The sequence below is a fragment of the Heliangelus exortis genome, chromosome 4 (assembly GCF_036169615.1).
Source record: "Heliangelus exortis chromosome 4, bHelExo1.hap1, whole genome shotgun sequence".
Taxonomy (NCBI): Eukaryota; Metazoa; Chordata; class Aves; order Apodiformes; family Trochilidae; genus Heliangelus; species Heliangelus exortis.
In genome coordinates this window covers 40,773,794-40,787,327 of record NC_092425.1, presented here as the reverse complement: position 1 = coordinate 40,787,327, position 13,534 = coordinate 40,773,794, and the positions used below count along the sequence as shown (strand labels likewise).

At 36.1% G+C, this 13,534-nt stretch overlaps 1 protein-coding gene across 8 annotated transcripts in view; it reads left to right on the top strand.

Moving 5' to 3' along the window:
- JAKMIP1 (janus kinase and microtubule interacting protein 1) overlaps positions 1-13,534 on the top strand; it is a 122,424-nt gene that overhangs the window by 84,635 nt on the left and 24,255 nt on the right. For 7 of the 8 annotated variants that reach the window (XM_071743993.1, XM_071743991.1, XM_071743995.1 and 4 more), the window contains 7 exons: positions 771-899; positions 1,988-2,071; positions 5,618-5,680; positions 6,862-6,960; positions 10,041-10,142; positions 12,260-12,313; positions 13,281-13,346. In XM_071743993.1, coding sequence (XP_071600094.1) covers positions 771-899; positions 1,988-2,071; positions 5,618-5,680; positions 6,862-6,960; positions 10,041-10,142; positions 12,260-12,313; positions 13,281-13,346 — 597 coding nt within the window. The remainder of the gene's footprint in view (positions 1-770; positions 900-1,987; positions 2,072-5,617; positions 5,681-6,861; positions 6,961-10,040; positions 10,143-12,259; positions 12,314-13,280; positions 13,347-13,534) is intronic. The other variant, XM_071743996.1, reaches the window with a different exon arrangement.

Genomic DNA, 13,534 nt, shown 5'->3' with positions numbered 1-13,534 from the left:
TGACATGTTTTGTCTCAGCTCCATGATAAACTGTGCAGCAATTTATGAGATTGCAGGGCTGAGGACAAAGCATGAATTAGGTGATGCTCTTTTTCATCTTTTTCCTCTTCACTAACTTGTGCCTGAGTCACAAGAAGCTTCCTTTTTTTTTCTTTCTCCATTTAATATCTAGTAATACTGTAATCTCTTCTCCTTGGAGCTTGAGTTCCTTGGAGCAAAAAATAATGAAAGGACATTTCTTGCCTTCAGCATTATAGGAAAGGCCTTGAAAATGTTGGTGGCAGTTGCATAAAATTAAAAAAAACCGAAGACATTAAAAGGGCTTCACATTAAAATAAATGGGAAAAAAAAAAACCCAACATCTTCTGGCTTTTGAAGTATAACTCTAGTTAGTTATGTAGTTATATATATATATATATTTAGTTAGTTAGTTAGTGGACTTGCATGAGAAATGGGATGAACCCCTTTGAAGCCCCTCTGGCTCTGGGGTTGCTGAAGGAATCAGTGCACAGAACTCTTCCCCTTTTTGGTGTCTCCCCATTTCTACACATTTCTGCCTTACAGAGTAACTTGCACTGCCCATTTCTTCCATTTCCATGGAACATTTCCATGGAACATTTCCATGTCCAGCTTCCTTCCATTTCCACTGATTTTAGTATTTTAAACTTTAAAACTTCGAGGCTTGGTACGAGTCGTTGTGTCTGTAAAAAACAAACCCATAATAATCTTTATTTATATAAAATCACTTTTTTTTCCTCCTTTTCATCAAGAGCACAACTAAAGAAGAAGCTGAACTAAGGTTCTGCCAGCTAACAAGAGAGTACCAAGCTTTGCAAAGAGCTTATGCACTGCTTCAAGAACAAGTTGGTGGCACCCTGGATGCAGAGAGAGAAGCCAGGGTAATTTTTTTAACTGCAATTTCTTTTAACTCTGAAATCACTGGAAAAGCTGAAAACAACTGGACTAGCAGGAGGTATCTTTGCAGTGAAATGCAAAGCATGGGGGTTTTGAGAAGTGGAGGATGTTATTAGTAAGGTGATAACTTAGATTCATCTGGTGCAATCAGAACAAAGAAATTAGGCTTTATGCATGAATTATATAACAAAGATTTGGGGAGTAAAAGAGTTTTGTGGAGAATTCTATCCAAACTGAACCTGCTGTTTGGATAGGGACATGATGGATTTCAAATGAATTGGAAAATAAGTTGTTACAAGTACTTGGGTACTTTTTTTCATGAGAGTTTATTAAAAATCTGAGCCAGGTTTGACAAGGGAAGTTTTTCAAGTCAACGTAGTGTTGGAATATATGAAATAATATTATAAAAAAGCTTAAAATCTCAGTTTGAGTGTATTCCTCCACTAAAAAGTACATTGCTGACTGTTCCTGTAGGTCAGCATCAGTGATTGTTTCCTCTCTTTTTAAGAAATTGGCTTTTATCATCCCAGCAATGTCTGCAATGTAGGTATTGGAAAGCAGGTATTCTGTTTTCTTTTATTTTTCTGTCACCACTGTGCTGAAGCATTTAGTGCAGAGATGAGGTCACCAGGAGTCATGCCCACACCTTGCTTTCTTCTTTTCCAAACTGAGGGAGCAGAGATGTCACTTCATCCTGAACCTGGTCAGCTCTAAGTCCCCAGCTCTATTCACTGAGCAGCAGTGGTGTCAAAAAAAAAAAAAAAAAAAAAAAAAAAAAGCTGAGTAAACTAGAGGCAAAACTCCTTCTATTCCCAACTCCTTGGAGGCAGGAGCATGTCTAAAATTTAACATCCAGGTGGGCAATAGCCACAGTGCTGGAAGCTTCCCCATTTTCACCACCTGCAGTTTCAAGCACATTTTAAACCTGTAGATAAGTGACTACTGGGGGGGTTGACCTCTTATGTCCTTCTGGGTGCACCCTCCATTAGCTTCAAGGCTCATAACCTTCAAGGCAGGAGGTTCCTGAGGACTTTTTTTCTGATATTTTTTTCTTTTTCCTCCCCCCCCCCAGAATCGAGAACAACTTCAAGCTGATCTTCTCAGGTGTCAGGCAAAAATTGAGGACCTGGAGAAAGCTCTGATGGAGAAGGGACAGGTAAAAGGTTCTCTTAATGTCCTCTGCCACATCATTTTCTCCCTGGCATGCAGTGGGGCCATTGCCATCTTCATTGCTTGCTGGTGTGCCTGATGCAGCTCAATGGGTTACTTAAAAAAAAAAAATAATAATAATAAAGCTAAAAAAATGCCACGAAAGGTTGATTTCCCAACACGTGGTGCACTAAAGCAAAACAGAGAAATAACTGCATGGTCATGCATTGTAAATTCTCTTCCCATTTCTCCTGTTTCCTTTCTCCTGTTTCCCATTTTGGTTATGTTTGCTATAAATTCTCATTAAAGAAAATGTTCTGTATATGCACCAGGGAATATTTTTGTTGTGTAGCATAGAAAAATTTTAAAAAAAAAAAAGTTACTTCCACACATGGTTCAGGTAGAGAAATTAAGTCAGGAGTGACAAAAGTGCATTTAAAATCTGGCCAGTCACCTAACTGTTAAAACACACTGAGAAAACTTGGGGGGGGGAAGGATGTTATTTTATACTTTATTTTTTCAAAGAGTAATTTTAAAACTGCAGGTAGTGTATGGTAGTAAAATACAACCATCTATAGGTATACATTTCAAAGACAGCTGATCTGCTAGGATTGAATAAAAACAACCTAGGAATGAGGCCAAGTTAATGCTGCTATTATATTTATGGTTTAACCTCTGTAAGAAAAAAAATCTGTAAGTTTTGTGGATGAACACAGAGGTTTGGGGACCATGTTTAAAATTGGGGATAAAAATTGTTTCTAGTAGCTTTCACACAAACTGCAGTTTCCTGAGTAAATTAATGGTAAATAAAATCCTACTAAAACAAGAGAATATGTTATTTATCTAAAACATTTGACTAATTGAGCTTTTGGAAGAATAAAATGAAACTAGAGAACCCTTGAGGATCTACTGCTGACATTTTAATGTGTCACTAATAAAGGTGGTGTGGGCAAATTGCTGTGTAGTCGAAAATATTAATTAGATTTAGAATTAATTAGAGTGTAAAATGCAAGTCCTGTGTTTGCAAAGAGGATAAATGTACCTAGATACCCATGTAAGAAATTTCTTCTGTGATTCTGCTTCCTGAATTGGTGTGTCAGAGAGATATGCCTGGAAATAAGATGAGTTACTAAAATTAATTTACTAAAATGAGTTACTAGAATTTGATTAGTTACTATTTTTTTGGGATTCATCACCAAATTGTCAACTTTTAAATCCCTTAGTAAAATCCTGAGCTTGCCAACAGGGTTTTGAGAGGGAGCACTGTGGTATTTTCTCTAGTGGGGGAGTGGTACACTGGGGATTAACTTTCCTGGAAGTGGCAGCACCTGCTCAGTTCTCCTGTCCCATTAGTGTTTCCAGTCAACAAAATAAATGGTTGTGTTGCTAAACTCACTTCTTGGTGCACTATGTGATTTTTGAATTTTTTCTAATGGTTACTTTGGTGATGGTAGTTGTGATGATTTAATAATACATGTGATTTTTTTTTTTTTTTTTTTTTTTGGAACTGGTGCCTAAAGTGATTTTGAAAGGGACACAATCAGTGAAAAGAGCTGTGTTTTATTCCAGGGATTTTTAGCCCTTGCAGTTTTAGGAAACAGAAGCAGCAAAAACCTTCACAATTTTCCAGAAGTGAAATCCAGAGTAGGAGATCTTCTTGATAAAATCTTATTTTATATATAATATTATGTATATAATATTATAATATTATTTATTGATAAAATCTTATTGATAAAATCTTATTGATAAAATCTTATTGATAAAATCTTATTGATAAAAAGTGATTTGAAGCTTGGCTTGTAACAGTTCAAATGTGATTTCAAAGTAAGTGCCAGTGACTCAGGTTAATCTCATGAGCTCAATCTGTCAGAATTGCCCTAGATGGGGAAAAAAAAAGACTAATAATCCATTTCTGTGGATTATTGAGGTGCATGCATAAGAAACATTATATTCAGGGAAGAAATTCTTTTAAAGTAGTAGTGCTTTATAATAAACCTCAAAATATTGAAATGTGTGAAGTGTCAGGGATTTTTTTGAATTTCATCTCATTGTGCTGGTGGGTATAGAAATGCAATCCCACTGAAGTTCAGATTTTCTCAGAAAGTTTAATTAATTTCATCAAGAAAGACACAAGTTAATTATTAATAGGACTAATTAATCCTTTTGAACTGGAGTATGTGAACCTCCAGGTTTGATGTACCCAACATGTGTTGGGGTTTCTGCCCCAAGTCCAAGAGAGCAGCTCCTTGTTCATGTAAAATGCTGGTTTAATATTAAACTGGACATTGGATTTTTATCTTCAGCATCTCTTCTGTTTGTTTCAAAAGATATTGGCAAGTGTCCTGCCTTATTTTATTGGTATTTTGGTATTTTATTGGTATTGGTATTTTTTGCATGATAACCCTGAAGAGCATGGAAGTGAAAATGCACTTGCACAATTTTAGACATGAGAGGGAAAAGAAGAACAGTAAAACGTGTAAATTTAGTGTATAGTAGGCAAAATAATTAACTTGAATATTTTTTAAAAAAAATAGTGTTTTCAATAGTTTTTGGTGATGTTTTGAAGCTAATTCATGGGCTGTGACATCCAGGTTCCATGGAAGTATCATGGAGCAGCAATGTGCAAATACCTGGCAAAGAAAGATGGAGCCTTAATAACTTAGTAAAGACATTTAGATTTTGAATAAATTGTCCATTTTAGCTAGAAAACAAGTTGATCTGGAGTTAAACAGGCATATTAAATATTAGATATTGGTTTATTAAACTTAGTAGAGTAATAGGAGATAGATTTTGTATCTAGAAAGGGAGAACAGAGCAAACTTAGCTGTTCTAATCTATTAAATCTGAATGTCCAGCCATGGCTGGCAGTGAGGTTTTTGGGTCTGGAAAATGAGTTTTGGTGAAGCCTTTTGAACCAGGGAAAAAGCTAAAAAAAGCCTTGGAACAGGTGATGAAATGGAAGTTGGGTTCTCAGATGCAGCACAGAGTGGGTTCTGTCACTTCTTTGTCACAGCCTGGAGTCCCTTACTAAAGGTACCATTAGCCTGATTATCACATTTTTAGTAGTGGGCAATTAACTGCCTACTACTGAAGCTTATTTTCAATTATTAAATGTTTTTCTTCCCTTTCCCCCATTGAGATTTACATTATAGTTCTGCAAATGGGATGATTTTGCAAGAAAGTTCCCAAATCTTTGCAATAGAAGGAGTTTTGAGTTAAGCTGAGTGGATAAATGGGTTTAAAATAATAAAATATATAACTCTGTTCACCCAAAACTGCATATGGAATAGATTTTAGAGTAGGTGTGTAGCTGAAATGCAGTAGGAAACAGGAAATTCAGCTTCAGGGAAAAAGGATCTTCAATTTTCTCTGTAGCTTAAAATGCTCTTTATCCTTAAAATACTTATTAAAGCTTTATTTTTTGATGTGTCACCAGTTTTATGCTTGAATGTACAGTGATCTGTGAAATCTTTGAATTATTGATGTTATTCATTTGTCTTCTTTAAAAAATATATATGTAATTTTAATGATTTAATCCTCTTCTTCCTCATAGGATTCAAAATGGGTAGAAGAAAAGCAGCTGTTAATCAGAACAAATCAGGAGTTGCTAGAGAAGGTGGGTGTTCAGAATTTGGGAATATTTTCCCAGCTGTTGTCTTTTACCATGGAAGGAATGATACAAGGAAATTAATGGATGAAGTAGTGAAACATCAGCATGAAACTGCTTACTTTATTTCTCTTCAGAAACAGAAACTTGGACAAAAGTCTCTTGATTAAAGTCCCAATATGTACTTTTGGGGAATGGAAGCAGCTCTTTGTTTCTTATAAACAAAGGGATTAAAAGCTTTACAGCCTACAGCAGAAGCCAAGCTGGCTGATGCTTCTCATTTCAAACAAAATACAACCTAAAATATTGAGCCTAATGCAAAATCTTTAATTTTGTCAGTTACCCAAAGACTTGTTATTATCCTGATCACTACCAGAACTGCCTGGTCCTTTCAGCCTTCCATTTTTTCCCAGTTTTCCACACATTAGGTAATACTGATTGACTTATTAATATTGTAACTCAGAGAGTACCAAATATTGGTGCTCAGAGCTGAGCATCCTTCTTCTGCACTGGGAAAGTTAGCCAGAACTGAAAAAGTCAAAAAAAGGTTTTTTTTTTTAATAACTAGCTCAACATTAATATAATAGAAATAAGATAACCAAAGAATAATTCATGACTAAAAGTAGCTACAGCTGGATTTAATTTATTCAGAGCCCACATGGGTTCTAAAAGCATCACAGTCCATTATGCCAGATGTTACACTTCTGTTTAATGCCATACAAATAAAAAGATCATGCAGTTGAGCCAGATGGTAGAGCAAAGCTCTTGGCATAATGAACAGTCAGATTGGAATTTCTGTTTTGTCAGTCTTAGCACCCCAAGGCCCAAACCTGGAAAATTAAAAGGAAAGCATCAAAACTTCTCCATGATTCTTTCAAATACTGTAAAGAGATCTGCAAAGGCAATGAATCTACCCAACTCTTCAGGTCATCTAGTATAATTCACTTGATTTTAGCAGTAAGCTTGTATTTCTTAACTCATTTAGATATAAAATAATTTCCATGCTACTTCCAGGACCATTTTCTGGGACCATTTTCTGCTGTCAGTTGTCACAAACACTTTCTGCTGTCCCGTTCCTTCCTTATCCTCAAGACACTGAAATAATTAGCAGCTTTTTCTATGGCTCATAACTCTCCAGAGTTTCTTTTGCATTGCTTACAGGGTGTTATGGTGTTGTGTTTTCCTCATAGATTTACAGGATGGAACAAGAGGAGCATCAGTTGAAGAATGAGGTGCAAGATGCAAAAGACCAGAATGAGCTGTTAGAATTCAGAGTGCTAGAGCTTGAAGTAAGAGATTCTCTCTGTTGCAAACTCTCAAATGGAGCAGAAATAATGTTTGAACCCAAGCTGAAATTCCTGTAAAGATTACTGATGTCTGGTGCATGTTTAAGGGAAATCACTTAGGTATCTATTTTTTAAATGTTGTATCTTGGGATAATGAAATTGATGCCACTGCCTTAATATGTCTGGGAGAGAGTGCTCACTAATGTTTATAAAGATGTAATATAGCTAATATATATATTGCATATAGTTTGGTTTTCATCTAATAAAATATTTTGTTTTGCAATATTTTGCCTTTTTTTATTTGTTTCATTTCCATAACTGCTCCTTTCCTGCATGTAAATTCACTTGGGATTGTGTACTACAGCCTTGGTTGGCATTAAATTAACACAGCTTCTCACATCTTGCATGCAGTGATCTGACTAAAGATCTGACACATCCATCACATCCACATCTCTAATTGCTTTTAATCACATTGATTTGAGATTGATAACATTCATCTTCAAATAACACATTTTTTGAGCAGCTTTGAAAGAATTTCTCTTACCTGAAATCCATTTTCTCATGGTAAAAAATGCTCATGGACTGGAAATAATTGGCATCAATTGGAAATGGATGAAAAAAAAAAATGGAAAAAATGAAATGGAAAAAAAAATGGAAATGGAAATGGAAAAAAATGGAAAAAACCATGTCAATGGAAAAAAACAAAACAAAACAAAAAAAAACCCCTCTGAGAATGTCCAAGTTAAACTACAACTTCTCTACCTAAAAGTAGTTTGTGGCTGTTGGCAAACACATTCTCTGCTTTGCATAAATGAGCTCAACACCAGTAAAATTGTAAGAATTACTGAATAAAGTGAATAAAAATTTGAAGACCTCACCTGTGATGACAGCAGCCAGCAATGGTCCTCACCACCTTGCAAATGGGGCTGATTCTTTTGGTACCACTGAGCTGTGGTTTAGCACACAGCTGTGTTTTCTGATCCAATCTCCAAGATCATCAGTGTTTAGAACAAACTCTCCAGGTGTCATTGTCAGTCCTCCATAACATTAATCACCAAGCACCTTTCACCAAAATCTTGGCATGTGTAACTCCTCTGATAAAGGTGACAATGTCATGGCTTCCTCTTCTCTGGATCTTCTGCTTTTTTGTCTTGATCATTTCCTTGATTTTTTTTAATTTTTTTTATTAATCCTTTACTTTATCAACCACTTGTTTTGATGTCGTAGCCCAGTGTGTTAAAAATGAGGAATTTAGGTTATTAGAAATTTCAGTGGATGTGCATGAAGAGGAAAATGCTTTCTAATATATATCTGTATATTTTATTAAGCAACTGTAAAATGAAATACAGGACAACTGAGTATTAGAATTGGCAGGTTACACTAGAAACTGCTTCCTAAGTCTAACTGTTCTTAGAAGTAAACCAATCAAATTTTATAAGGCAAAGAAAAAAAATCAATATATCCTTCACAAACATCTTTTTCACATGGAAGAATCAAATGAAAAATAATTGTGTGATGTGTGAAGTTTTGTCATGTGCTAAATCTTTGAGAATTTGTTTTGGAGAGTAAGAATGGCAATATTTTTGAAAGGATTTCTTTCCTTAGTAGGCAAGGGTAGTCACAAAGATGACTGCCAGTATGAATGGTGTAGTAAAACCATAAATACTTCTGGTAGGATGAGAGTCTTCTTTTGAGAGCAATTAAATTATTTCAGATGATAATTAGGCTCTAGGAGAAAACAAAAATTTGTCTATCATTCAGTGCAAGCAAATTCAGGTGAGTTTAATGCAATAATATATTTTTTGAAAAAAATCTAAGATGGTAACTGAATTTATACAAGTATTAAACTTCTGGCTTTGGATTACAACAGTTGGTCATTTAAGGCCATTTCAAAATTAGACAGTGGAGGCAAAATTTATTTAAAATAGAGCCTATGAGAGGAGAAAATATGTAGAGTACAGAGATTTTAGTTTCAAATAATTTTTACACTAGACAGTGACCAAGAGTTGCCATGCTTGGTAACTTGGGGAAATGCCCAGGTGCAGCCTCATTGCTGGATCAGTTAAAGCTCATCTGGAGATTTAGGAAATTGGGCAATGCATGGATGGTCACAGGAAGAAAAATATTTGCAGTAGCTCTTTTTTATCTTTCATTACCCTGTCAGAAACCAAAGCTCCTCTTGCCAGTGCCTCTTCTTGTAATATGGAGAGGAAATCTGATTTTCCTCACTCTTGTTCAGAATATAATCAGAATAATTTCAGAGTAAGATGCAGGTTGCCCAGAGCCTTTGATCCTGTACTTTTCACAAGGATATCAGAATTTAATTTCAGTAAAATCACCTATTTATTGTTAAATAACATTTATATTATTTATATTATGCTGTATTTCAGCCTCCTGAAGATAAAGTAGGTTGGTATTTTGTAGAAATGAGGGCAAGTCAAGTGGCTGGGTTGGGGAGGTTTTAGAAATACTCCAGTTGAAATAAATGGGAGGTTCCAATTTTTAGTTTTGGTATGAAGAACATCACAAGCATGGAGGAGTGTTGCCTCTCAACACATTCTGACATCCTGGCTTGTGCAGGGAGCAGGCCAGGGGGTTTTATGTGCTCCAGTAGGAAGTGTAGAATAACCAGGGAGCAGGTACAAAGCTTTAATTTTATTAAGAAAATACAATTACACTATTTCATGTTGGAGATTAATTTTTTTTTTTTTTCCTGCATTTTCTTCTTTCTAATTTTTTCTCTCTTCCATGAAGGAAAGCAATAGTTAAATAAGTTTAGAACCAACACAAAAAAAATGGCAAAGTTTTTCCAAGCTCTAGTTGGTGACTTGGTCAGTGGGCAGGGATTTCTGCCTGCAGACTTTTCAGAAACTCTGTGTGCGCCATCAGGGACAAATTAATGCCATTTTTGTGCTTAGCTAAAGCCCAGATCCTTCAAGATGGGTCAAAGTATGAGGAAATACCATATATTTGGAATGTGCCTAGGAATCTGCCTTTTAATATACAAGTATGTTGGATAAGGGTGGGAAGTAAATGTTTAAATGTAACCACATGTGTTGTTTTTAAATAAAATCTTTCCTCAGGAGAGAGAACGAAGGTCACCAGCATTTAATCTTCACATAACCACCTTCCCTGAAAACACTGGAAGTGCCCTTCAACTCTTCTGCCAGCAGGAAGGAATCAAGGTATATGCAGAACATTAGTAATAGTTGGATGGCCAGGAGCTTTTTAGCAACCCAATATCCAAACAAGTGGTTTGCCATCTTGCTGTAGGGAAGGAAATCTGGAAAAAAAAAATATAGAGTAAGAAAAGATGGTAAAAAAACACCTAAGAATATGATCTGCTGGTCTGTCAGAAGCTCCTCAGTGAAAATGAAGGCTGGTCAATCAAAATAATTTATATTTTGTTTAAGGTACTGCTGAGAAGAATGTGGATGCTGATGTGATTTGTTGTCAGGCTTGCTGCAGTACTTTGTTCTTAGTATTAAATGTTTTCAGCTGAGGTCAGAAGTAGGACTTTTCCTTCTTATTTTACACCCAATTTAGTAAAGTTGCACAACTTTTCTACAAGTCAATAGTGTGGAATATTTCTGTGTTAAACTCCTGCTAGCAATTTACACTTGGTTTGTAATTGTGTTTACAAGTCCTGTTACAAAAGAATTTTCCATTCAGAGCCTTAATAAGCACAGTGCTGTCTGTAGTGGAAATAAAGTGTAATTGTTGCTGCTTATTGCAGCTGAAGATAGTCTAAAAGAAAAAAATAGTTAAAACCTGATTATTACTTGGTTGGGGAGTCATTTCCCAAAGCACACCAGGCACAGGAATGCCAGACCTGCTTTTTACCTTACCAGTTATTCCAATTTCCACCTTGGCTGTAGCAGGTACTGTTTACCAGGATCTAGAATTTGTATTTTTTCCATTCTCATTGCATTCCTAAACAGAGGTTTTTTTTGGTTTTTTTTTTTTCAACCTACTTTTCAGTTCAGTTACCTGGAAGCAGGGGCAGTCACCTTGCTAGGGGCGTACTGAAAATTGTTGACTTTTTGTATGTTTTCAGTGTCTTTCAAAATCATTGGCTATCAGTAGCAAAATTAGATTCTAGAATGATGCAAAATCTGATTTATAAATCTTCCTATATGCTTCATCATGGAAAAAGGAAGGGATTTCTCAGGACTGACCAAGTTGAACACAACAAGTTACTTTTTGGAGTATTTAACTTTGTAGATTTTCTCTCATATCTGACTTGAGGTCAAAGGAAATCTTTGAGTTCAGAGGAAGGTCTTTAGGAAATCTTTAATTTCTTATCAAGCCTTCTTCACTGGAGGCTGATTGGTAAAGAATCACAAGCAAAAATATCCTGGTGTAGTTATGTCATCTGCAAGCATAGTTTAAAAAAAATATAAAGGTTGATTATCTTGGTTCCCCACATAATGCAGTTTCACAACACACAAGGTACAAACCCTGGTGTTATTTACTGTAAGGAAACCACTGCAAGGAGCCAGGACACAGCCCTGTGAAATGTTGGCCTTTTCTAACAGGTGCTGAATAGGAGGAGAATTTGGGGGGAGCAGCATTTCACAATTTTCTTGATTTCTGCAGGGGCATTGAGCATTTTGGATTAACACCAACTTTTTTCCCATGTTCTTACACCTTCCAACCTTCAAAAAGTACAGTTACATGCACACAGTGGATGGGGATGATCCCAGGGATACATCCTTAGGATAGTTCAGGAGAATGTGATTAGCAGAGGTGAAACCCTTCTGTGGACATTTCCAAAAACTTTGGACAGCAGCAAAGAATTCTGGTGCCTGGGAATGGTCCCTGGCACTTGGAAAAACAAAAACTTTGTGGGAATTGTCTTTGGAGGAGCTTGGTCAGCCCACCTGGCCTTCCACTCAACAAAAAAATTTTGTTTGTTGCTCAACAAAAAAATTAAACCCCCCAACAAATCTTTGTGTATTCTCTCTGTCACCTTTGTAGCTTGGTGGGGCTGATGCTCCACTGCAATAAACAGGAAAAAAAAAAACTTTAATTTAAGCCTGTTTATCACTTTTGATCTTTAGCCTTCGTGGATCAGCAGGGTGGGAAATGGGAATCATTCAGGAATATTCTGCCCTCAAACAGAGGCATCCAGGTTGCTGAGTTTAATCAGGAGTGACATTTGGTTTTGTCACAAATCTTTACATCTCCCTTATTTGTATTTCAAGTCTTTCTGCATGCAGAAGTGATTAAAGGGTTCATAAAATGTGGCATATAAAAACTTTTTTCACCTGCTGATATAAAAAAATTACATCTTTTGCAGGATGTGAATATATCTGAACTCATGAAGAAGCTAGATATTCTTGGAGATAATGGGGTAACATTTTTAATTTCAAATATACCTCTAGTTTTATTGTTATTTTAAAGTTGCTTTTTGCCCCCACAGCAGAAAATAAAATTTCAAGAACGTGCACAGAGTGATTTTTATATGCTTATGTTTTTATAGAAACTCAAGAGTAAATCTTTACACTAGTGCTAGTGAAAAATGCTCTTTCTCAAGATGGGAATTGATTTGGGGAGAATGACATGGAAGGAAGGCAGAGGAAAAAGATAAAAAATAAGCTAGGGGAGAAAAATAAGAGAATCAAAGCCAGACCAAGTTATTACTCTGTCTCTTGGATAGCACTGGTAGCACCTGGCAGAGGGCTCTGCCAGGAGTGGATTTGCTGGGAGAAGGGCAAGGATAAGAGGGTCCCTTTCTTCCCTTGTATTGTCAAATTTAGTATAAAATCTTGGTCTTGCAGTTGGAGCACAAAAATCCATGGAGCTGGCTCCACTTTGAAGGTAGCTTTAATACTTTGAGTTGTTTATAACACTGGGTTTTAAGCTCCATATTTAATTGGTGTATGGAAAGTTCTCTGGAGGTTTCTCTGGTGTTTGATCTTTGAATTCTTTTCCTTAATGGGAAATCTTGCTCTGAAGTGCAGGAGGAGGAGATTCACTTGAAGGGCTAAAGTCCAGTGAACCAGCACTTTTCTGGCTAGAAAAATTCCAGAATTCCTTACCAGAAACCACTGAATAATGAACTGCTGCAGAAGTGTTGTGGAAATGAGGTACTGAGATAGTGGAGTACCCTTTGCTGGGCTTTCAGTACTTTCCATCATGGGTTTCTTTCTGGGCATGTTTATAAAATGCAGAATTTCATAGCTGGATTATTCTTTAAAGTGAGTTAAAATTTGCAGCTTGTGTTGTAGGATGGATTTCCAGCCCAATTTAAAAACGCATCTCTTTCTTTTTTTTTTTTTTTTTTTTTTTTTCTTTTTTTTTTTTTTTCTGTATTTTAGAATTTGAGAAATGAAGAACAGGTTGCAATAATCCAAGCTGTGACTGTGCTTTCCCTCTGTGAAAAGGTAGAATTCAGCTCAGATGTTTGTCTGCCTAAAATCTGACCATAACCTGTTAAGGCACCACCTGGCTTTGCCAGGGAAGCATTGGTTTTATGCTGAATTTATCTGGATTGGAGCCATGTATTCCTCCTTACCTGACTTTGGTGGGATTGTGGTGCCTTGAGGTAAAATGCAATTTAGAAAAAACCTCA